General features: G+C 46.3%; 1 protein-coding gene across 2 annotated transcripts in view; it reads right to left on the bottom strand.

Annotated features, from left to right (window-relative positions):
* The window catches only part of PLXNA4 (plexin A4), a 600205-nt gene that overhangs the window by 554434 nt on the left and 19829 nt on the right, over window positions 1-25942 (bottom strand). The window contains exons 2-3 of one of the 2 annotated variants that reach the window (XM_043499156.1): window positions 10255-10437; window positions 7365-8976 (exon numbers count right to left, since the gene is read on the bottom strand). In XM_043499156.1, the coding sequence (XP_043355091.1) occupies window positions 8872-8976; window positions 10255-10437 (288 nt within the window). In that variant the 3' untranslated portion in view covers window positions 7365-8871. Of the gene's footprint in view, window positions 1-7364; window positions 8977-10254; window positions 10438-25942 lie in introns of those variants that run through there. The other variant, XM_038372558.2, reaches the window with a different exon arrangement.

A 25942-nucleotide genomic window follows, 5' to 3' on the forward strand; every position in this document is an offset into this window, starting at 1 on the left:
GACTAATCCCCAGCACTCTTCTGGATGTGTCTCCCCCTCATTGGAGCATCACACTCACACTCCTCTGGGTACCTTCACGCCCTCTGTGTAATTCAAAAGGGGCTGTGATGTTAATAGTACATACTCCCTTTGTAATGTGCATTAGGGAGGTTTCCAGCTGAGAAAGCACCTCCTACAATCTTCTGGACAAGCCAAGCAGGGGACATATAGGGACAATTCTTTTTAAATCCAGAGGGCTGGGTTTGATTGGCACAGCAAGTCCAACCTAAGGTTGCCATCTCTCCCCGTATTTCCAGGATCCTCTCAGTAATGACGGGTGATCCTACTTCTGGCATACATGGGTTGTGGGGTGGTAAATGGCCCTGAAAGAATTTTGATGACCCACAAAACGTGCCAACATTTTACCACTTGCCATTTCATAGACTATCAGAAATGTTATGCTGAAAGGTGCTAATGGCCGGCAGCAAGTGAGTCTTAGATCTAAAAACAAACCTAGGCCTCGTTAAAGCCAACAGGTGTGTCCCGTACCCTCCTTTAGGCTCAGCGAAAGGAGCAGTCAAGCCCCTTTATCTCGTAAAAACAGCTGCAGACGAGGGGAGGGGAATGGGAAGCACCCCAGGTACTAGGCTGCGTGGCAGGTCAAAGTGAAGCTGTGTGAACTGAGGGGTTTCCCAGATTGCAAAGGCAGGGGAGAGGCTGTGTGGGTTGGGGGCAGAAACCCCAGAGAAAGAGTTATGAGTGTCATCACCCTGAGAGAAACCAGAAACACAGCTTCTTGGGCACATACCTCACTGGAGTGGCAGACAGGGGGTTTTGGAGTAAAGAAATGGTCAGCTGCTGTTATTTGTTCCTTCTGCGTTCAGGGAAACAGGACTTTACCTACTTCAACAAAAAGAAAAAACAAAACAAAATACCAAGAATATACCTGCCTCAGATCACTGATTTCTCATCCGAACTGAAACAACCCTGCAAGGCCCCAGACTTTGGTTAACTGCTTGGGCCAAAGGAAGAGCAATAACATGCACTCCTATGGGGCTTGCCATCCAAGGATCTCAGACATCCATTGCTTAAGCCTCATCCCAGCCCCGGGAGTAGGGAAATATTGCCCTCCACGTTTTGTCAAGGAGGAAATTGAGGCACAGCAAAGGGAAGTATCTTGCCCAAGATTACAAATCTGTGTTACAGCCTACAAACCTCCAGCAGGGGAAGGGGGGGATTGACTCCACATCCTATGGGAGAAGCAATGACCTGCTGGGTTTCGCCAAGCAAGAACTCACCGAATATTCACTGCTTGTTGCTAATGATGCTCAAAAAGCAATGATCCAAGGTAGTGATTACCAAACTGGGGTTCGTGAAATGTTACAGGGGGTTGGTGAAATGTTACAGGGGGTTCTCAGGGGAAAAATTCCCTAATGGTGGACAGAGCTGTCCCTAGGGACCCCAGGCAGCATAAGGCAAGCAACCCAGAGTCCCTGGACTTCCAAGAGCTAAGCAGATCAAAGCAAGCATATCTATCACACTGAGGAGATTTAAACTTCAAGACTCCTTATAAGAAATGGAAAGGAAGGTGGATATTTTTTGCTGCTTTTAAAATTAAATAGGCAGCTAGTGTTGTTTTTAAAATTATTATGACAAACAAGTTTAAGTTTTGTTGTACCATGGGTTGTTTTCCTGGACTGCTCAAGACCTGAATGCTTGTGTAGGAGGAACTCTCTGAGTTGGCTTCTTAAATACCTTCATGCTGTTTCATATCTAATACTCCTTGATGAAACATAGGAGCCTTTTCTTATAACAGGCTTATTCAAAGTGATACAAGCCACGAAAGTGAGATCTTGGAAGAGTGTTGCCGTTTTCATAATGTAATAAAAAGACTGTAATGATAGATAATTAATGATAAATAGTGTGTAATAAGCATGTCATAAAAACAAATTTTATATTTCCAAGATCACTGCTTTTATAATTTATGCTCCGGTAAAGGAGAATATCCCTGGAAATATTCATTTTTAGGATGGGGTTCGAAAGACTTGACGTTTTCTGTGAAAGGGGTTCACAGGTTGTTAAAGTTTGGGAACCACTGATCCAAGGCCAACATATTAAAACACAGGGCACCCAAAACAGAACACATTGGCCTACGGTTAATAGCCTCACAGTGTCCCTTTCAGCAACATGTACGTGCATCACTACCCTCTGCTGAATGTAATCAGAACTATTCAGCTCTGTTTTAGGCCCTATACTGTTAAAAGCTATTGGAGAGTCTCCTGTAGTTCAAGTGGCAGTTGCTGGGACATTTGGAGTGGAATTGATTCTACGTAGAACATTCCCCAAAGGTTTTCACAAGGCATCAACAGCTCATTTAAAGGAAGAATATTACAGAGTGAAGGGGAATTGTTCATGGTTCAAACACAGCACAGCTGTGTCTGCAGCTGGTGAACAGAGCAGGTCACAATATTTTGACTTTTTGATGACATTGACAATTTTGGGGAAAAACAAGAAAAAAAAAATCTTTCCCCCACTTTTTTACGCCCCTCCCCACCCCCCCCCCCATCAGCTCTCCTGTTCTGTGGCCAGGTATTTAGATCACAAAACCACCACCATGAATGTCACTGAATGGGACACCCTCTTGCTGAGAGTCTCAGCAAAGAAGTCAGAGAGGGATGAATGAGTTATGGAAACAAGCTACCTTCTGACAACACACACAAATACCCCAGAGGTGACTCCTCCAATGGAGGCATGAGGCAGACAAAGTGGTGGGGGTGGGGACTTTTTATTGCTTCCCCCTCCCCCCAAGGAAGAGACCTTATGCAGCCAGATCCTGCTCTCAGATGAGTTTTGTTCACTTGGATGGAGGGAGTGACTCCAGATTTACACCGGTGTCATTTCAGTTCTTGAATCAGGCCCTTGGTCACCAAGGCTATCAGTCTGAACGCCAGCAGTCAGCTCACTCCCACCTCTAAGAATGGGCTGCCACGCTTTGACAACCACATCCAACTACAGCTGGGGCCAGAGATCAGCAACCAGATTAAAGAGAGGAAAAACACAAGGCAGGAGTGGCAGTGACATAGGAAACAACTACCCCAGGCAAATGGGGGTGGTGGGGGGAATAGTGTGGCTCATGGTGAAAGAGAGATGGATGTGCAGTGCCTTATCAGGGACTGGCTGTTATTCCAACTAGCTTCCTGATAACGTAAGAAGCTTAATCAAATATGCAAATGACGGCCTATCTGGAGACGGGGAAATTGAAAAATAAACCCAGAGATCGTGCATTAAACTAGCCCATGAAATAAGGAGAGGAGAAAAGAGGTTCCTTCTTTTGATAAAGTTCTTTCAAAAGATTTAATTAAAGCAAAATTAATTAGGAGAATCGCACTTAACCCAACTGCCCATAAGAGGGGTCAGCAGGCAAGAGGCAATCAAGTGAAAGACAAAAAGAAAAGGAGTACTTGTGGCACCTTAGAGACTAACAAATTTATTTGAGCATAAGCTTTCGTGAGCTACAGCTCACTTCATCGGATGCATTCATCGGATGCTCACGAAAGCTTATGCTCAAATAAATTTGTTAGTCTCTAAGGTGCCACAAGTACTCCTTTTCTTTTTGCGAATACAGACTAACACGGCTGCTACTCTGAAACCTGTCATTATGCAAGGAAGTGAAAGACAGACGCAAGAGGCACTAAAAGAGCTAGCCAGCCAAGGAGAAAAAATAAAAGAAGAGTTCACCATTTTTGGCGGGGCTGTCTAGCGGGGTGCTACATAGAGAGTTGGACGGCTAAAGAGCCCGACTTTGCCATCACTGGGAAGCTGGAGGGGCAGATGAAGAAATAAGCTAATTACTTAATATCCCATCAAGTAACAAATGAGAAGGATTGTTGGGTGGGGGGAGACCGTAATGCAGAGACCATTGGTGCCTCGGTTCTTCTTTGGTCCCGCTGCACCATGGTATCCTGTGATGTAACCGTAGGAGGGCAGTGCATGGTTATCCACAGTAGGAGGTTCACACACCACAAGGAGCAGTCTGTCCAGCCCAACAGCTGGCATACCCCATGGTGCCTGCACCGTAGCGCGTGCTGCAGCACATAGAATCTCACCTGCCCAAAGAACCCTGAAGCATCGCTGCGAATCATGACATCCTTCAGTGCATGGCCCACAGAGGTCTGTAGGGTACAGCACCCCCCATGGCCAGCAAGAGAGCCCACCGCAGTGCATGGCTAACCGTCCTCTCCAACCTGAGACAAGCCCTCACGGCATAGCATTTTGGCTGCCTCCAAAGCAGCACACAGCATCCTACGTGGCATGGCAACCTGCCCCACCTTACCAGACAGAGCCTCCCCCATGAGTTAGCCTTTTGACAATTTTGGCTGCTTTGGAGTTAAGTCAGTTGAGTTCAGACTGCAGTTTCCCATGGGAGAGTCCTTGGTGCGGTACCACATGGCCCCTGCTTCTCTCACAGCCAGCGGTCCCTTTGATTCTGATGTTTCTGTTGGGCTGGTGTTAAATTTTAAATAAAAAGGCATGGGGTAGCACTGCCAAAACAAAACACTTGGGGGCAGCAGCAACCAATTGCCCCTAGACTTTGAAGTACAGATTGGATCTGGGGGGGATTATATTGTCATTTGCAAGTCTCATTGCATGGCTCCGAGACCCCATCTCCCATGACACGCCAAGGCGCTTCTGAATCAGAGCCTCAGGGGGGAAAAAACAGCAGCACACAACGCACACAAGAGAGAGAAAACAAGTCAAGAAAGTGCTCAGCAAATACAACCTCTCAGCACCTTGATGGCTGGATGGTTTAATAGTCAGGGGGTCTTCAAGGCAGCCAGATGATGCTCTTTGCCAGAACAAGCAAATAGCTTCTTTCAAATTCAGTTCTTGCTGGGAACTGTAAATCCTTCAGTAGAGGGAAAGGAGTTTTTCTGCTGTACTAGGCACCGAGGGGAACCTTGAGAGCTTTGCAGTATGTTGCACGAACAGGATCTAGCTGGAAGGGCCAGGGTTCTAAGCAGCGCAGTGATCTAAATGATCATGTTGTGTTACACGCTGGGTGGAAGTGGTAACTTGCACTGACTGGGGCACTCAGCAGATGTCTAAAACAAGTGTCACCTGCTAGTTTGGTGCCAAGGATCAGCTCCAGCTCCTTGGTTTGTAGATTAGATTCTGAAATGTCAAGAAACTGATTCCACAACAATTTCTGCAACCATGGAATTGCAGGATACATAGGGCACCGACCATAGTTGGAAACCCTCTTCCCATGCAACCCCACCTCCACCTCAGAGGAGATTACAGATAGTAAAAAAAAAAAATTGACCCGTCCTCAGATGCTGAAACGGAAAGAGGAAGTGGAACTGGATGCCACAGGGGTTCGGTAATGAGACAAACAAGCCTTTCTATCTATTTAGGCTCTTATATTGCACCCATCACCCTGGTATCAAAGTGCCTCTCACTTTTAGATCATGCTGGAGTACATCTCATAATAGTAGCAACCAAATGTCATTACGATCTATGGCTTTTAAGTGGCTTACATGGACCAAATTAGTGGGTCTCACTCCAGTTCCCAGTAAGCAGTTGTCCATATAAACCCCACCACTGCACTCATTGTGCTCCTTTGTTGTGTCAAGGACTGGATGGGCCACAGAGACTGAACCACTCTTCTGAAGCATATGGGCCATGGAGATGGAACTACATTAATCTAGAGAACCATAAACCCTTCCAAGGTCACAGATCTTTCATAATATGGCTCTACATGTTTGGAGGATGAAGAGAACTTTCAGAGATATCAATAAATAGAAGAGAGAGGGATGTATCTTGCAGCTCCATCACCAGAAGGTAGAATAATTCACAGACTCCAGCTGATATCAGAAGCTGGGAGGAGATGACCTCTCAGCAGATGTGGGAGACACTACTATTTTGCATTGTAGTCAAGTCCAGTCACCAAATATTTAAAAAATTAAAAAAAAATAAGTTTCACAAATCATACTCCCTCAAAGCAGAAGGAAGGAAAAAAGTTGGTTTCTCTGCTGACACCTTGCATGGGAACTCACCATCTCCACATGACAAACCTAGGGCTCCTTTATTTGCTCAGTTTCTTTGGACACAGATGGAATAAGGGATGAAAAGAAAAAAAAATTCCTCTTCCTTACACAAGTGCTTTAGTATTCTGCAGCCGAGCTGCCCAGTTACACAAACTCACACACAGCCACCACTACCACGCTCGCTCCTCTTCTGTTTCCTGTCTACGAAAGTTATTTATCCTGGTAAAATGTTGTTGAATAAATCAATCAATCTATTCCTTCCCCTGCACAACTATGGTGCCTGTTTACAGCACAGCCCTGTTGAGAGGTGGAAATCACTTCCCACAGGGTTGAGCTGCTACGGCCTTCTCCCTAGGCCAAACCTCAACCCACCCACCCGCCCACCCACACAGAACCTCAACTTTGTTTGCATGGTCATCTGCCCTTCCCTAACACAAGGGCTGGTTGATATGCAGCGTGGACACAGCTTCCTTGCAGTCTATAGATTGATCTATCCACAATTCTAGGGCCCCCACAGAGTTTTAGTGATCACAGGTGATCAGGACTTTGGTTTTATCTCTCTTCCAAAGACACATAATTTATGTAAGGAATTTATAAGGCCACCATTACCATATATCTAAGCACTTCACAATCTTTAATGTACTAATCCTTACAGCACTCCTCTGTGCAAGGTAAGTATTATCCCCATTTTACAGATGGGAAACTGAAGCCCAGAGAGGCTAAGTGATTTCCCAAGGCCACACAAGTCTGTGGCAGAGCAGGGAATTGAATCTGAGTTTCCCAAGTCTCTAACCACTGAGCCAACCCTCCTCTCAGCTCATAAATGACACCAACCTTCACCAAATCTTTCAATTAATTTTTCCAGTTTCTAACATGTGCTTGTGCCATGGGGAATTTTCCCTCTCGACCACTTTGCTTTTTGTCCTTTTTATCTCTTCATTCTGTTTCATTCACTCTTTTTCACTCCATTTCTAGCTTGGTTTTTCCCTTTTTTTTCCCTTCGTTGTTGTCTTGGTTACATGGCCAGATTCTCAATACACAGATAGTTTTCATTCTAATGATGTGTTCTTGTAAAGCACAATATTTTACTTCAGTTGTGTGTCACTGAAAAAATTCCTTTGACGGGTATAACATTTGTATATCAACCAACTGATACTGCTTTATGACTGAGTAGTTTGCAGGGCTTCCACAAATTGTGCATCTTGAGAACCTGAGATACAATCTGTATCGTTTATATAAAAATAAACACACACACACACACAGAGTACATTCTTAACTGCAGAGAAACAGGGTTTCTCCAAAATGGTCTGCTAATTACTTGCAGCAAACCTTTCAGTATCAAGAAGTAAATAAATTCTGTACCTTTAAGGCACACAAGTGTATAATAACTCCATCCCTTGTGCAATATTGCTCACCCAAGCTGGCTGACCCAGAAATGGATCACCAGGTATGGCCTGCAGGTAACATTACACCAGCTGTCTGGAGGGGGGGGGAGCAGCGAAATACCATCGTCCCAGCACCCATTCGGAGACAGGCACTGGGAAACCCTTGGCCTTGGTCCATAGGGGACCATAAGTTAATCTGAGCCTACACAGGTTATTTCAGAGACTGATTTGCCCATAGGAGGTATTTCTCTAACCCCAAATCAAACACTATGCTAATTGGATGTGTTAGCAGCGGCAGCATCAATGGGGAGAGCTGGAACCGAGAGTTCAGCCACTCCTCTTCTCCTGCTATGGAACAAGACCTTCAGGGTGATGAGACCAAACCAAATGTGAAGCCCCAAAAAGCTCAAGATGGCTTGGCAGATGCCAGTTAGTCCCAGGAGAAAAACCAAGGCTCTTGAGCAGAATTAGTGGCAAGGCTATGCTCCTGCAATGCAAGGGAGCAATGTCTGAGCATCAGACCGGCCCTTTAAATTTCCCAGGATGCGTGGGATTTGGAAAGGGAGGGAGGCTGGTGTTCTAAGCTCAGAGCTGATACTCACTGGCCATCCTTCTAGGCTGAACGGGAGTCACAGCATTGCTGGGAGTCACATCCTGTTCTCCTAGCAAGAGGGATGATGGAATGAGAGAGATTTCTGCAGGGAATGGATACCCAGATTTGCTGGACCAAAACAAACACAAAGATAGAAGCATTTCCTGGGCTAAGGCAGTTTTCCACACGCTGCATGGGGAAAGCTGCCTCTCAAAAAGACACTTCGTTGGCTGACTGCTGATCCCAGCCCCTGTGCTCCTGCACTGCTCTCACGTCCATTCCCTGTTAGCTACAGTCTGCAGAACATTATTCACATTTAGTAAACATGGAACAAAAGGCAGCTCTCCAAGGTTCCTGTCAGCAGCTCAGCTTCCCTCCTCTGATTCTTTACCCTAAAAGGATGCCCCTGGTCTCCACCACACACGGTAAAAATAAAAGCCTTCCCAGCCCGTATGCCCAGGTTTTCTATACTCCCAACAGAAAGAGATCAGTTCCTAGATTCTGTAAAATGACCTGCAAAGGAGAGGGAAAAGGTGAAAGCTTGTGCCTTATTTTGCATCTTATGATACATAAAGAAGGTATGAAAGTGTTGGGGGTGCAGTCTAACTTATTTTTTTAAACATTTTTAATTGAGATCTCATCTCCCCTATTTTTTCCTAGCAGACACTATAAGCTGTTGGAGAATTATCTGGGTTACAATGACATCACGGATAACAGGGAAGTGAAAAGTAATTAAATGGTGGAGGGGAAATGATTTTTACTCAAATGGTTTACAAACGACTTAGTTTGTTTTGGTTGAGCCCATTTCACACATGTCTGAACACACAGCGGCAAGAAAAAAAACTCTTATTCCACAGTCCTGCCCCCTTTAATTACGGACTGAAACAGTTCCCAATGAACATATCTTGGTCCTCCAGGGCAGACCTCCACGTGAACAGGGAAGCCAAGTCCAGACTTGGCATGCCTGATATTTCTAAGATAAAAAGCAAGCAGAAGATACCTGTGAGCAAGTGACTTCCCTCACCCTGCTCCATACACAGTCCACACAAGTTGTAACAGGTCACCAGTTAACCCCCCCAACACACACACACACACACACACACACCGCCTCCCCACCACACACATACTCTCTCTCTTGGGGTGTACTTTTATTCACAAGGGGAATTCAAAATGAAACAACACAAAATCCAGCCCAAGTCTTCTTCCCAAGATTGGCAGCTTCCAAGGCTCCTCCATGAAGACTGCTCAGTACACATCCTAGTTCTCCACTCTAGAGAGCCACTCCCACACCTCATTATTCTGAAGTGGTAACGATACACACCACTTTGCAGCAGGAACATCCTCTGGCTCCATTATTCAAGCAGACACTGCCAGCCTGTTCCTGCATCATACAGGGCTCTAAAAGGGGGCACAGAGCCCATTTTTAGCATTGGAAGCTTACCTTTAATGACTCTTAGTAGCTTAAGAATAAAACACCTGCCAAAACCACTGGTAGAAGTCTTTCCATCTTGGCTTTAGCTTCAGAAGACAAACACAAGTGCCCCATACAATAAATGACAGCAGCTGTTACAATACAAAGCTACAGCTAAGCCATGGACATATACAGTTCATTTGGAGGATGCCTAGTAACTTTGAGAGGGACTTAAGCCCAGATTCCATAAAGAGAGTATTGATTTATATGGAGTCGACCATGGTTACCCAGTAAACACAATGCTTATTACCTTTCAAACACAGCTCTTCTTTCATAGAAATCCCTCTCCCTTTGCATAAACACACACTCAGCCTTACCCAGATAAAGCAACCACTAACTTCTGTGCTAGGTTTGTGGTAAAAGCATGTCTGGTCACATCGCTCTCCAAAGCATGAGTCATATTTCTTAATAACCCATAACACCAGTAAGTTCTTCCTCCACAGCATCCACAGACACCCTGTGATCAGCCATTTAATTAGACAGTCTGAGCTGAAAAAGTTTGAACTTGGATCTACGCTATACCAAAGTCTGAAGGTGGCTAGACCCATGGTCACGCATCTTCTGGAAGGTGCAACATTAGGAGAAGACTTGTCCCGTCAGTCACGTCAGCCTAATCCCTCAGAGCCGAAGTGCAATCTTGCACCAACCAATACAATTCAACTCACGTAACAGGTAACCACGCACCAGGCCTATAAAACGCTCCCCACTCATCTAGACGCAGACAGTCTCCATAGCAACTAGCAGCACTGACTTAGGAAGGACACGCTGGGCCAGGCCTACCTTTTTCATCTTGCCACTCTTGGTGCCCACGAATGCCAGTGAGTGGTTCTTGTAGACATAGGCGATCACGGATGTCATCCTGTCCCCGTCTTCAGTGAAGATGGGGAGTCCTCGCACCATCTCCGATACTCCCAGAGGAGCATTCATATCCAGGCCACAGAAATTGTCATCAATTGTTAACAGCTGTGAACAGAAGAGGGCGGGGAAGAGAGAGCATAAGAACCCGGTTTAAATAATACAGGAGAACCTAAGGGGCCCCAGCCAAGATCAGGGCCCCATACCAGATGCTGTACACACACACACACACACACACACACACACACACACACACGCACACTCACTCTAAAGAGAGTCCCTGGCACATAGATCTTACAATCTAAAGAGACAAGACGGACAAATAGCCAGGGATGCTGCAATGGGGGGGGAGGGGCCTGGCCCTCCCTCTTTTGAAAATGGACAACCTGGTCTGTTAACTTTTCGCTACAAACCCCACCCCTGGCCAGGCCGGCAGGTGGAGCCCAGCCAAGGAGCCTGGCAGCTTTGGGGAGCCACGGACCATCCACCTGCCTGGGGTGGGGGAGCCCCAAGAGCAGCTCCAGCCTGTGTCCCCACCCCCCAGGCTCCCCACCCAGGGCAGGTGGAGATACCTTGGCTCCCCACAGCTGCCTGCGCAGCTCTTACCATGTCTGGGCTATGGCTCTGAGTCAGGGCCGCCAGGATGGGGGGGGGGGAAGTGGGGCAATTTTCCCCAGGCCCCGGCCCCCTCAGGGGCCTCCACAAGAGTTTCCGGGGGCCCCCCACGAGAGTTTCGGGGGCACGTCCTTCAGTGCCGCCGAACACACCCGGAGTGAAGGACCCACCGCTCCACTGCCGCTTGTTCCGCTCCATGTCTTCAGTGAAGTGCCCCGAAGACCCGGAGCAGAAGGACCCCCCGCCGCTGAAGACCCCAGGCCCCCTGAATCGTCTGGGCGACCCTGCTCTGAGGTCCCACCCCTAACCGGAGCCAGGTCGGGATAAGAGCCACAAGGACAGCTGTAAAAAGAAAAGGAGTGCTTGTGGCACCTTAGAGATTAACAAATTTATTTGAGCATACCACTGAATACCACTGAATTTTCCACTGAATGCATCCAATGAAGTGAGCTGTAGCTCATGAAGGCTTATGCTCAAATAAATTTGTTAGTGTCTAAGGTGCCACAAGTACTCCTTTTCTTTTTGCGGATACAGACTAACACGGCTGCTACTCTGAAAAAGGGCAGCTGTGGAGAACCTCAGACCCTCCACCTGCCCTGGGTGGGGGCCCCAGGAGTGGGGACCCCAGGGGCGGGGACACGGGCTGCTCTTGGACCCCTCCCCTACTCTGAGCAGGTAGAGGGTCGTGGCTTCCCAGCCCAGCTTCAGCTTCCGGCTTGCCAAGGGGTGGGGGGCCCTTCCCACACCCCTACTTTTGGGAAAGCAAATAGCCCACTCTTACACAGCAAGGCAGTGGTAGAGTCATGCATAAAACCCAGGCCCTCCTGAATCCTAGTCCAGTCCCCTACCCACTGGACCACATCACCTCATCCTTTTGCCTATTAGTTTATCATTCATGGCCTAACAACCAAGCCCATGATCTATTAAGAATCTCAGCTTAAACATTCCCAGTTTGTGTCAGTAATGCACATAAATCACAAGAGATTCATTTCCCAAACCAGAAGAAGGGCTCTGTGTGGCTCGGAAGCCTGTCTCTCTCACCAACATAAGCTGTTCCACTAAAAGATATTACCTCACCCACCTTGTCTCTCTAAGGGAATCAGAGTCAGGACTCCTGGGTTCTATTCCCACTCCGCCAATCATACAATGTGAGCTTGGTCAAGTCAGCTAACCTCTCTGGGTCTCAGTTTCCCCTCTGTAAAATGGAGGTCACTAACACCTACCTGCCTCAGAGGCGGATTTTGAGGAGGATTAACTCATTAAATGTCTGTAAAGGACTTTGGGCCCATGGAGGACAAGTTCTGTAACTGGAGCTCTGTAGTGGCTCTCTGTTTCTTTCCAAGTGCTGAAGATATCTCTAAAGCCCTAACAACCTGAAAAACTGCCCCTTCCCACTTATACACCTTCACAGCCACTACGATCTTCTGGGCTGCTACTGTCTCTTTCTGGACCTGAACGCCTCAGGATTGGCAGTAGAGGACCTTCATATTTGAAACTCGGTCCACGAGAGCCCAAAGTGGACAGCCATCAGTGAATGCATTTGGTTTAGCATATGGTTAGGCTTCTTTGATGGTGCTTCCTAGAACATCAATAGGCAATGTATATGCTGCAGCAGATGGCACTGGCAGAGACATCTCTTCTACCCTAGCTCTAGGCAACACGGTTTGGTGAGGAGGGCACTGGACTGGATGTTAGGAGACCCTATCCTGTTAATAGAGGTTCTCTCCTTTAGCTCTTGGAGCAGCAATATGTGCTTTTGCAGTTCTATCAGTGCTGGTGTTGCAACATTCCAGTTGGGTCACGGAGCGGTAGGTGGTGACAAGGAAGCAGCCCTAGACGGCCAGAGTGTGGTGTATAATAGCACATTTGCCAAGGCAATAGGTTCTATGGACCTGATCCATCAAAGCACTTAAGCATGTGCTTTAAATGCTTTGCTGGATTGAGGCCTATAAGTGTTAATTAAATAAGTGTGCAGAATGTCTATCTAATTTTCTTAGATCAATAATAAATGATCATGAGCATTACTGTTATATTTGCTTTATATTTGCTCATATCTTCCTTGACACATGGTTAGAAATTACTGCTCTTGCTTCAGTTCCCTACCAATAAAAGCCTGAAGTTGATCAGCTTTGTCCTCACCTGGCAATTACAGGGAATAATTGCCGATGGTTTTATTGAACAGGAGAATAATGCATCTTAAAAATAGTTATAAACATACAAAGCCCCCCCCCAAAGCATTTAAAGAGCTATTAGAAAAGAACAGCAAGACCTGAACTCTAGCCTATTAGAATCATTAATCTCTGGGGGCTGCACCTTCGGAGTTAAAACATCAACTCAGAGAGCAACCCTAGATCAAATCTTAGGACTCCATGAGTCACATCTTGGGTGCTACTAGTTTACAAGCTGGTAGAATCTGGTCTTTGGAGTTTGGCCATAGATCTTTTATACTAAGCACAAAAGGTATATGGCCAAACTCCAAAGACCAGATTCATCCTTTGTGTAACCTAATTGTACACAGCGATTACCCTGTAGAACTCAATGAAGCTAGATACCATTGGGACCAAGACCCTAGTGATATTTGAACAAAGTTTGAATATTTATATGGACAGGGCCAGCCCACAACATTTTGGCACCTGAGGCAGGGAGCTCAAATGACGCCACCATGTCCCCTTGCTAGGGCCAAAACTTTGAAAGGTCTCAATTCTGCCTTCTTCCTGTTGTATTCCTTTCATGGTACTGCTCTGCTACGTACCCCAATAAAGGAGAACTAACAACTTAAAATGCCTTGTTCAAAAATTTTAAGTAACACTTAACTTTCAAACGCCTGAACAGCAAATGTAACTTTTCTTGTCTGCATGGTAAACACTGGCATTTTTATCTGTTTGAATAATCAAAGTGGTGCTTTTGTGTGCCTTCTTGGTTGCAAAGATTTGAACTGCTTCCTGAAGGTCCACAGTCTGGGCCAGCTCATGCTCTACTGAGATGGTTGCAAGGCTGACCAGCCTCTCCTGTGTCATTGTGGAGCGTAGATGTGTTTTTATTAACTTCAGTTTGGAGAAGCTGCGTTCTCCACTGGCAACTGTTACAGGAAGCATTAGAAGTACGCGCAGAGCAACAAAAGCATTTGGAAAGAGGGTGGTCATCTTATTTGTGCACATATTTTCCACAACAGCCTTTGGAGTTGATCCTGCTGAAATGTATCTCGAAATGGCTTTCAGTTCATCACCTAAATCACTCACATCAATATCACGCATGTCATCATGTGTCAACACTGTCTCTAGTGTTCTGCATTGCTAGTGTAGGTCTTCTTCAGGTATAGTGAGGAGTTTTGAAATATCATACAACATCCCAAATATACTGCTATGTTCCTTGAGCTGCATGAAATGTTCTTCAACTGACTGTATTGCACAATCTAGCACCTGCTTAAAGAATTCAACTTTGTATTGTTGTTTGGGGTCTCTTATGGGATTATCCTGTGCCTCATAATCAAAATGTCTTCTTCTTCAGTGACTCTCGTATTCATTAATAGGTGGGAAAATAGCTTCAGTGTGAAGTTCCTCTGCCAACTTCTGTGCACTCTTCAGGACATTTTGAAATCCCTCATCTAACCAGTAAGACTGTAGGTCTGACTTCGTTTTGTTGACTTGTTCCATTGCTCCAGATATATCAAGGTCAGTACCTTGGAGCCTCTTGCTTACAACATTTATTTCAAACAGTATGTCATGCCACAACACTAAGCCACACAGAAATTTGAAGTTATGTATGTTTCTGGTGATTCCATTTCCCTTTGCCACTGTTCTCCCATGAACAGTTCCTGTCATAGCATTATCCTCCATAATGGCAACTATGGCATCATCTATCTTCCCCATTTGGTGTTTGACAGGCTTTATCACCTCCACTCAACTTTCCCATCATGTAGCACTCAGTGATTTCAGTGTCAGAGAGAATGTTCCCAGATGTTGCTTCAAAATTTGTCATCGATGAGTTGACACAGAGAAAAAAAATACATAGATGCTTTGAATTACATTAAAAAATTCAGTAGCCTCACTAGAAGCTGATGCCGCATCACTGACCACCAAGTTCAATGAATGAGAACTGCATGGGACAAAAAAAAAGCGCGAGGGTTTAGCTCTCGGATCTGTGTCTGCACTCCTCTGTTCTTTCCTCTCATGTTGGCACCATTATCGTAGCCCTGACCTCTCATGTCAGCTATCGCAATTCCCATATATTCCAGCTTTTTAAGAAGCACATTTGTCATACCAGACCCTGTAGTATCATCAATGTCAATAAATTCTAGAAAATGCTCTCATTTCAGGGACATTTTCACTAGGTTCTGTTGTTATTAAAAAACACACCATTAAAGTCATTTGTTCCATATGGCTGATGGCAGGTGTGCAGTCCAGAACAACAGAGTAATATCTTGCTGACTTCAGATCTGCCACAATCTTCTGTTTGACTTTTGTTACTGGTAATCGTATGATCTCATTTTGAATTGTTTTTTCAAGGTAGTGATGTGTGTACATTTCTTGGGTGATGACTCTTCTTAGATGCTCCTGGAGTACAACATCAAACTCAGCCATCAGCTCCACAATTTTAAGGAAGTTTCCATTGTTTGGCACATACAGATGATCTGAAGTGCCACACAGTGCTAGGTTTTGGGTAGCAAACATTCTCACAATGGCAATGAGCCTTTTCAGAACATTTTGCCAGTAAAGAAACTCTGATGCAATCTTCTCTTGATACTGATCATCTATGGTTGCCTTTAACCTTAGTTGCATCTCACGCTCTTATCAGCTATGGAATGCCCTCTGGTGATTTGCTGCCTTGTCATGGCATGCCAGATTTCTGGCCAGATTTTTCCAGTCCTTTCTTCCTGTAGAACCCAATATGGTTGGAACATTAGACTGGAAGAGTCTGCAACAAAAACAGTATGCAGCATTCTGGGTTTTTGAGTACATAAGTCATGGCCTCTCCACTTTGTCACCATTGGGGATTTCACAACAGTAATGTGTTAGATGGAAAATTCTATTTTCATTGTCTTTGGGAAACATGAAGTTTTTCACTCGCTGTGGCCCATGCAGTATAAGGAAGTCCCTCAGGCTACTGCTCAAGTGGGTCCACAGTCCTGGATCATCTAGACTTAAGGAATTAAACTCAGCAGCAGCTGTTTCTTGCACCTCCACCACACTCTTCTCTGATCTACACTTTTCTTCAGGAATGTGCATGGCTATATCCATTTGAGATGAAGATATGGATGCTGCAGTAGCTGCCAGGTTACCTGAACTCTGACTAACTGGAAGATCAGGCATCTCCTCACCACTCACATTCTCACTGGGGCCGGAAGGCTCACCGTGAACATTTGTGTCTATGTATCTCAGGAGAGCTCCTTCCTGCTTAGACAGAAAAGCTTTCCTTGCTTTCTTTCTTTTTCTGAATGTTATCCCAGAGGGGTGTTTTTTTTCTTTCACTCATGACTGCTGTTCTGTGCCAGCTATAGTGGCTCTCAACACCCAATTGAAGGGAACAAATAAGCAGGCTGGTAGCAGGGCCTGGGTAAGGGAAGATATCAGCATCTAAAGGGCCTAACTGGCTCCTACTATGCCAGTTGACTGCCTGTTCTCCGCAAGTGGGTTCAGGGAAGCAGCAGGAAACAGGAAGCTCCCCGAGAAGCTGGTGTTAATCAGTCCAGGCTCCTGGGGGTGCTAGAGAGGTCCATAAGAGGTTCCTCCTCCTCTATCTCCGTGCAGTTCCTGCTGCTTTCTGTTATTCCCTCTCACCTTTTCTCCTGCCTGCCTATTATGTCTCTTGTGCCCTCCTTCCTCCAGCACAGCACTCCACCATCTGTGCATCTGGAGCAGAAAGAATCCATCTAGAGCAGAGAGAATACATACATAGAGCAGACACAATTTTCTACACTCTGGGTCCTAGTGACACCCCCCCCACACACACACACCTAGTCTGGCACCTGAGGCGGCTGCCTCAGTTCACCTCATGGTAAGGCCAGCCCTGTATATGGATGGGAACATCAACAGTTACATTAGATAGGATAAAAAAATATAAATGGGATATAAATAATCATCCTTCAGGGCATCAGCCAACTACTAACTGTCAGGAAGAAACAAACTATGAGTTGATTATTCAGTAGCGGTCTGCTACTGGGTTTCTCTCTGAAGCATCTGGTATTGGCCATTGTCAGAGACAGGACAGCAAGCTACATGGACTGTTGGTCTGAGATAGAATGGCAGTTCTGATGGTCTACGATGAGTAAATTGCAACAAAATTCACTTGCAATCAGGCCCAGTTCGACCAGAACCCTTAGCGAACCTTGCAGTTAACGTGATTTGTGTCTCACATCTGTAACAAAACCAGGCCCACATTTAGCCTGACCCACTTGTCAGACAGACAGAGAGGGAGATGAAGAAGTCCCATCCTATTGGTGTGAAAAAAAAAATCCCCTTTTCCTTCTCATGGCTTTGAAGAAAGAAGGGCAAACCTATTTTTCGTCTAAAAAGATGCATTTCATTAATGGGAACCAAGACATTTCACTCGGGATCCAGGGTATGAAACCCCACCCAAAACACCAGGGCTGGCAGCAGGCAAGCACTGAGAGGCGAAGACTGGTTGGCACGTGATCCTTAGTCACGAGGTCAAGGCATCCCTGGTATAATATCTACCCGCGTACTCCACTCACCTCACTGCAGCAAACACTGACCGGTCCGGCTGAAAGAGCTTAAGGGCAGAAGGGACCACTGTGATCATCTCTTCTGCCCTCTTGCATGATGCAGGCTGTAAAATCTTACCCAGTGATTCCTGCATTGAGCACAAGAACTGCTGGCTGAGTGAGAGTACATCTCCAGATAAGTGGAGACTTAAACTCTGATCACCATGACTTATTTCCTTCTGGTTGAGTCTGGACCTGACTCCAAATGAACTTGCATTTTGCATTGAAATCAGATCGATTTCACAATTTTATCCATTTGAGATGCAAAACAAAAGGTAAGGCGTACTTGTGGCACCTTAAAGACTAACAAATTTATTTTATTAATGCTCAAATAAATTTGTTAGTCTCTAAGGTGCCACAAGTACTCCTTTTCTTTTTGCGAATACAGACTAACACGGCTGCTACTCTGAAACCTGTCATTATGCAAAACAGAAGGTGAAACCCTGTTGATTTCATCCAAGCTTTTACAAGAAACACAGCCTTGTGCTCATGGGTACTTTTCAAGAGTGAAATGCCTGCTATCTTCCTCAGAAGAGACAGCTGCAGGGTCAAGGTCCCCCACAACGTTCTCTAACCCTGCTGGACCATGTCTAGTTCAGTCTCCATGGATCATTCAATCACTTTCTCTGACACAAATGCCAATAAGGCAACAATAGGGATACCTTTTGCGACGCAGGCAACTGTCCTCTAGGTATGAAAGTGAACTGAGGCTAGCAAGTGAGACACACCACACGGTAATGATTTTCAGCTAATATGATTCTTTTTCTGAGATCGACTGCAGAGACACAAAAAAGCCCCCTATCTATACGACCACCCAGCCCCTTGCAGTTGGGGCTCTCAGCTATAGTGTGTATATCTTATACACTGTTAAGACAGCAATATACCCGTCTCCTTTAGTCAGGAGAAACATTAAAGTAAGTTCAGATTTATGATGGGGAGGTCAGGAGCTGTGAGTATAGGTTTATTTTCAATTCCAGACACTCCTAAAGGCCATATAGAGTAGCCGGGCTAAATTCTCCAGAGCCTTCTCAGCTAGACAATTTTGTATTAACTACTTTTAAGAACAAAAACTGCAGCTCGTGCCTTAATGCACCAGGAATGCCAGATGTTCCAGGATGGCTGTTGCCTGAATTAGGACATCTGAAAGATGTAAAAGAACAGACCAAGGAAATGCGAATAGGATCAGTGTTTTGCCTCCCTCTTACTCACTGTGTCAGTTCAAATCCAGCCTAGAAAATCATATTATGAGCTGCAGACAGTTGTGTGACTGAGACACAGGACTGGACAGTAGGAAATTGGGGTTCAATTCCAGGCTCTGACACAAACTGTGTGACCTGTGGCAAGTCACTTCATCTCTTTCTGCCTCAGTTCCCCACCTGCAAAATGGGGATAATAGAACCTTCCCTCTCCAGTGTATTGTGAAGACAGATTAATTTGTAAGGTGCAATTAGAGCAATGGTCCCCAAACTTTTGAGGGTCACACACCCCACTTCCCCCTGTCCACGCCCCCCAGCCCTCCCTGGAGCCAGGGCCAGGAGCAGGGCCGTGGCTCGGGTTGGGTGAACTGGGACACAGACAGGGATAAGAGGTCGGGGCCACAGCTGGGGGTGGATGGGCCTAGGAACGGAGCTGCGGCCAGGGAGCGAGGCTGAGGGCGGGTGGCAGGAGCAGAGCCGCAGCCAGGCCATGATGGGGGCTGGCAGCCAGGCCCGTGGCTGGGTGCGGTTCCAACCTCAGCCCCGCCCACAGTTTAGGCCCCAGTCTGGGAATGCAGCCACTGCCAGGGGCTGAGGCTGGGCATGAGGCTGGGAACAGAGACGTGGCCAGGGGCTGAGGCTGGGCATGAGGCTGGGAACAGAGACGTGGCCAGGGGCTGAGGCTGGGGGCCGAGCTGCAGCCAGGCTATGGTGGGGGCTGGCAGCTGGGCCCCCAGCCAGGTGAGGAGCCACGCTGAGGCTGGGGACGGGGTCAGGCGAGGGTTCGGGAGCTGGGCTGCAGCTGTAGGTGAGGCCAGAGCAGAGCTAGAGGTGTGGCAGGGCTGGGTGGGTGCTCCCTCCCCAACCCCCATGGGGGCTGGCCCAGCCTCCCGCACCCCCCTGGGGACCGTTTATACCCAAAGTGCTCTATAGATCTGAAACACTGTCACATGAAATAGTTGGCAGTTCCCCATTCAATTAACAAGGGGGCAAGATTGTTTTTTAAGCCCTAGCAGCTCCCTCTCCAGTTCAGGGCTGAGGGACATTGGCAGGACCATTGGGGAAAGTCTCACTGCCTCTGTTTTCATCGTCCCATTCTGTGGATGGATAAACAGAGGACTGCAGTGTCCAGAGCGGCTGCCAATGGGACACGCTGGCCAAGCATACATTTGCTTAGGAAAATCAGGAGGATGTGTGAAGAATGGTTTGATTTAGTGATTCTGGCAGGACCATGATATTCCCTAGATTAAGTCCATTAAAAACAGCTCCAAGCTCTGCTGGAAAGAATGACTTTGCTGAGCCGACTGTGGCTTGTGCCCATCTCTGCTCTCGCTAGGGATTGTCAGGGCCTCTAAGAACTTGAATCTCAGCAGAGTGATTACAGTTCTGACGCACCTCTTTCCACAACCTCATCTGATTGCACAATCAGAAGAGAGCAATTTGGCCAAGCTGGCAGATTTAAGTGCCAGATATCAGGGAGCTGGCCTGAACAGGGGCTACAGTAAACCTCAATTGTCCTTTAGACATCTGCTTTAGTTCTGTGTCTCTGAACAGGCCCAGATAAAGAACACTGCCTAATCCATATTTTGGGGAAATCCTATGGATGGGATTAGCTATCCCCTGTTCCTCCTCGCTTTCATTTTGGCAGCGTCTCTCTCACTAATCAAAAAACAGAGCAGCAGAAGGGCCTTTTTCCAGGGATCTCAACAGTCTGCAAAGCTATCCCAGAGATTCATTGGGGATATGGCTGTCCACAATGGCCAGGTCTTGCTTTTGATTTACAGCTAATAGCTAGAAGTCCTCTCTTTATACAGTGGCAGGTACTTGGCTACTCACGCCAGTTATCACAGGCTTGGCTACTGCAGACTGCAGTATGCATACACACACTTAGGCTGCTCATGCTTCCAGCAAAGCTGACCCAGAGAGCCGATAGGAATACAGATTCAGCATCAGAAGGCATTTGGGTCTTTGCAAGGAGATAACAAGCATCTCTTCCATCAGCTGATTTCAAGAGCTTTCCAACAGAAAAGTATCAAAAAGGCTAATTTGGGGAGATATTTAAACAAACAGGACAGAAGCTCTAGGGAAATCTTTATCTTGTGTTTGCAGGGATACGGACTGCAGGGTCTAGTAGGTCTGTTCCATCTTTCGGCTAGAAAGATAGAAAAGATAGGCCACTAGCTGAAGAAAGCGTAGACCACTAACCAACCACTCTCTTCAGCAGTTAACATGCAGCCAAATGACACTCAAATCCATGAGCGCCCTTTGACAAAGGAACTCTGTGATACAATGGAAGTGGGACTAGAAGCCAGCATTTGGCGTTACATTATAATTACAAACGGCATTTCACTTGTGCAACCACAGCCATGCTTACTGTGCAATTACATGTCACTACATACAAATGACAGTGCAGTTACAGTTATTTTACCAATTACTGAGCAATTGCACCCACTATGCTAAGAGGTTTTCACCTGTAATTCAGGAAGCAAAGAGGAGGGGGAGGGAAAGTTACTCTAATTAACTTGGGTTTGAGCAAACGTTTTTAGGCCTGTGGTTTAAGCATAAATTCAAGGATTGGTGGCAAGCTTGCAGAGCTCTGTAGAATCCTAAGGTAGCACATGCCTGCATTTATGTTATCGCTGTGCTCCCAGCACATGACTTGTGCAAGTCTATCCTACGTACCTCACATTGTAAAAACTGCAATATCCTGAAGAAGCATCTGCATTTCTTATGGAGGCCAGCAGGTTTTGTTCAATCTTCAGGCCTTCTGCTAATAGAGCCAGGCTGATTACTTGTTGCAAATAATCATTTGAGAGTCACTCACAAACCCATCCTGATTTACTGACTAATCAATGGTTTCAGAGTAGCAGCCGTGTTAGTCTGTATTCGCAAAAAGAAAAGGAGTACTTGGGGCACCTTAGAGACTAACAAATTTATTAGAGCATAAGCTTTCGTGAGCTACAGCTCACTTCATCGGATGCATTTGGTGGAAAAAGCAGAGGAGAGATTTATATACACACACACACACACACACACACACACACACACACACAGAACATGAAACAATGGGTTTATCATACACACTGCACTCTCCTTACAGTGTGTATGATAAACCCATTGTTTCATGTTCTCTGTGTGTGTGTGTGTGTGTATATAAATCTCTCCTCTGCTTTTTCCACCAAATGCATCCGATGAAGTGAGCTGTAGCTCACAAAAGCTTATGCTCTAATAAATTTGTTAGTCTCTAAGGTGCCACAAGTACTCCTTTTCTTTTGACTAATCAATGTTTGTGATGTATTTGAGGGGGGCATTTGGATGAACAATTTTCAGCCTATGGAGTGTTTGCAAACTCTCCACTCTTTCTCAAATATGCTGTGTGATTGGTCATGAGTCACATGGTAATGGTTCCGCTCCAGAAATGAACTGGGAGCCAGCACTGCAAAGCTGACAGTGAAGCAAGCAGCTGTGTTCTGCACGGCTTTCTAGGGCAGCATATTGTAATCATCCAGTCTGGAGGCCACAAAAACCAGGATAACGGGTGCTTTCCACAGCAAGAGAGGGGCATGGTCACCTTCCAGCTAAACAGAGAGAACAGGGTACTTCCAGCTACCCTTAAAAGTCAAGGAGTAGTTGAAGAGCCAGAGAGATGTAAGCCATGAGTATGTACCACCCATAGATGGCTCACTTGTGCCCTACCCTCCAGATGCTTCCCCTACCAATCAGCATCACCAGCGAGCTTCAGTCAACTCATTCTCTGCCATGCCCATAGCTTGGCCAGACCCTGGGAAAGCAGACTGGCTACATTGTCTGAGCCTGATGAGAGATGTGGACCCGAGTTGGAGGCTCCAGGAGGTTTTCTTAGTGGACAAGGCATCCACGCTCCAAAACCCAAACACCATTATTGCAGAGTGGCTGAGAATCTGGGGCCAACTTTTCAGTGGGCAGGCCTTCCTTTGGTGGGTACAATTTGCACCCACAAAAGGATAGGTGTTGGAACTAGGGGTGCAGCTGCACCCCCCTGGCTTGAAGTGGTTTCCATTATGTACAGGGTTTACAGTTTGGTTCAATGGCTCTCAGCACCCTCACTCTACACATTGTTCCACCCCAGCAAAGAAGAGGGTGGCCTTGCAAGCCCAAGGCTTGGATGGTAACACATCAAGCTACCCAATCCCAGTGCAAATCAGGCCATCAGAAGGCAACTACTAAGACTTGTGCCTGCAGCTCCTTTGTGGGCAGGAGATCTGCCCACAAACCAGAAGGCCAGATGGCATCTGCGGACTAGCTAAACACATATCCTGAATGTGCAAGGAAAATGAATCCCCCATTCCTTCCTCCCCCCTCCCGAAGTAACCCCTGCCACCCAGGGTTTGAGAAGCATATGGCTAAGGTGTGGTGAGGAACAATGGTTTCCAGGGTGCTCAGCCTAGTAATTTCCATGAGCTCTGAAGTTCACTGAAATTTTTTCATACTGAAAGAGATTATTGACTGGAGAGACACTACCTTTGAAGCCGCTAAGGTCTATTGAGTAAATATGCATTTAGGCATCTTTTAAAAAGTGAAGTATTGATCAGGTAAGCTGCAACAGGTCTCCTGTAAGACCATGTCCCAGCGGCAAAGCTGTGTATTTTTTATATATATATATATGATAGACAGTGGCACTTCACTTCCTTTAGTGCTGCTACAATTAAGAGTGTGGGGCTGTAGCTCCATCCTGGAGAAGAAAAGTCTCTTGCCAAAAGGAACTGCTCTGCATAAGCATGAAGCTCCTTTCCAAAGAGGGAATACCCCTGTTATAGACAGCTGCTGCATTCCACCCCAGGCTGCATTTCCAATGATAGACTAAAGGATTCCTCTTGTAAGGTACTCAGATACTACAGTGATGCAGGCAGCATAAGACCCAGAATGGAATGGAATAGAATAGAACAGAATGTGTGGGATCCTGTTGTTATTTATATTATGGTAGTAGTACCTAGAGCACGGGTAGGCAACCTATGGCACATGTGCCAAAGACGGCACGCAAGCTGATTGTCAGTGGCACTCACACTGCCTGGGTGCTAGCCACCTGTCCGAGCGGCTCTGCATTTTAATTTTAAATGACGCTTCTTAAACATTTTAAAACCTTATTTACTTTACATACAATAATAGTTTCATTATATATTAAAGACTTATAGAAAGAAACCTTCTAAAAACATTAAAATGTATTACTGGCACGCAAAACCTTAAATTAGAGTGAATAAATGAAGACTGGGCACACCACTTCTGAAAGGTTGCTGACTCCTGACCTAGGGGCCCATGTCATGGATCCGAGCTCCATTGTGCTAGGCGCTGTACAAACACAGAACAAAAAAAACAACAATCCTGCACAAAGGAGTTTACAACCTAAGGCTCTGTCCACATTTGAGACCTTATAGCAACACAGCTCTACTGATTTAGCTGCGCTGCTGTAAGATCTCTTGTGTAGCTGCTCTATGCCGACAGGAGAGAGCTCTCCCGTCGACATAATTAAACCACCCTCAATGAGCGGCCATAGCTATGTCAGCAGGAGAAGCTCTCCAGCCGACATAGCCCTGTGTACATTACCACTTATGCTGGCAAAATCTGTGTCGCTCAGGGGTGTGTTTATTTTCACATAGAATCATAGAATCATAGAATCATAGAATATCAGGGTTGGAAGGGACCCCAGAAGGTCATCTAGTCCAACCCCCTGCTCAAAGCAGGACCAAGTCCCAGTTAAATCATCCTAGCCAGGGCTTTGTCAAGCCTGACCTTAAAAACCTCTAAGGAAGGAGATTCTACCACCTCCCTAGGTAACGCATTCCAGTGTTTCACCACCCTCTTAGTGAAAAAGTTTTTCCTAATATCCAATCTAAACCTCCCCCATTGCAACTTGAGACCATTACTCCTCGTTCTGTCATCTGCTACCATTGAGAACAGTCTAGAGCCATCCTCTTTGAAACCCCCTTTCAGGTAGTTGAAAGCAGCTATCAAATCCCCCCTCATTCTTCTCTTCTGCAGACTAAACAATCCCAGCTCCCTCAGCCTCTCCTCGTAAGTCATGTGCTCTAGACCCCTAATCATTTTTGTTGCCCTTCGCTGTACTCTTTCCAATTTATCCACATCCTTCTTGTAGTGTGGGGCCCAAAACTGGACACAGTACTCCAGATGAGGCCTCACCAGTGTCGAATAGAGGGGAACGATCACGTCCCTCGATCTGCTCGCTATGCCCCTACTTATACATCCCAAAATGCCATTGGCCTTCTTGGCAACAAGGGCACACTGCTGACTCATATCCAGCTTCTCGTCCACTGTCACCCCTAGGTCCTTTTCCGCAGAACTGCTGCCGAGCCATTCGGTCCCTAGTCTGTAGCGGTGCATTGGATTCTTCCATCCTAAGTGCAGGACCCTGCATTTATCCTTATTGAACCTCATTAGATTTCTTTTGGCCCAATCTTCCAATTTGTCTAGGTCCTTCTGTATCCTATCCCTCCCCTCCAGCGTATCTACCACTCCTCCCAGTTTAGTATCATCCGCAAATTTGCTGAGAGTGCAATCCACACCATCCTCCAGATCATTTATGAAGATATTGAACAAAACGGGCCCCAGGACCGACCCCTGGGGCACTCCACTTGACACCGGCTGCCAACTAGACATGGAGCCATTGATCACTACCCGTTGAGCCCGACAATCTAGCCAGCTTTCTACCCACCTTATAGTGCATTCATCCAGCCCATACTTCCTTAACTTGCTGACAAGAATGCTGTGGGAGACAGTGTCAAAAGCTTTGCTAAAGTCAAGAAACAATACATCCACTGCTTTCCCTTCATCCACAGAACCAGTAATCTCATCATAAAAGGCGATTAGATTAGTCAGGCATGACCTTCCCTTGGTGAATCCATGCTGACTGTTCCTGATCACTTTCCTCTAAGTGCTTCAGGATTGATTCTTTGAGGACCTGCTCCATGATTTTTCCAGGGACTGAGGTGAGGCTGACCGGCCTGTAGTTCCCAGGATCCTCCTTCTTCCCTTTTTTAAAGATGGGCACTACATTAGCCTTTTTCCAGTCATCCGGGACTTCCCCCGT

Source organism: Dermochelys coriacea, chromosome 1 (genome assembly GCF_009764565.3).
Source record: "Dermochelys coriacea isolate rDerCor1 chromosome 1, rDerCor1.pri.v4, whole genome shotgun sequence".
NCBI classification, from domain to species: Eukaryota; Metazoa; Chordata; order Testudines; family Dermochelyidae; genus Dermochelys; species Dermochelys coriacea.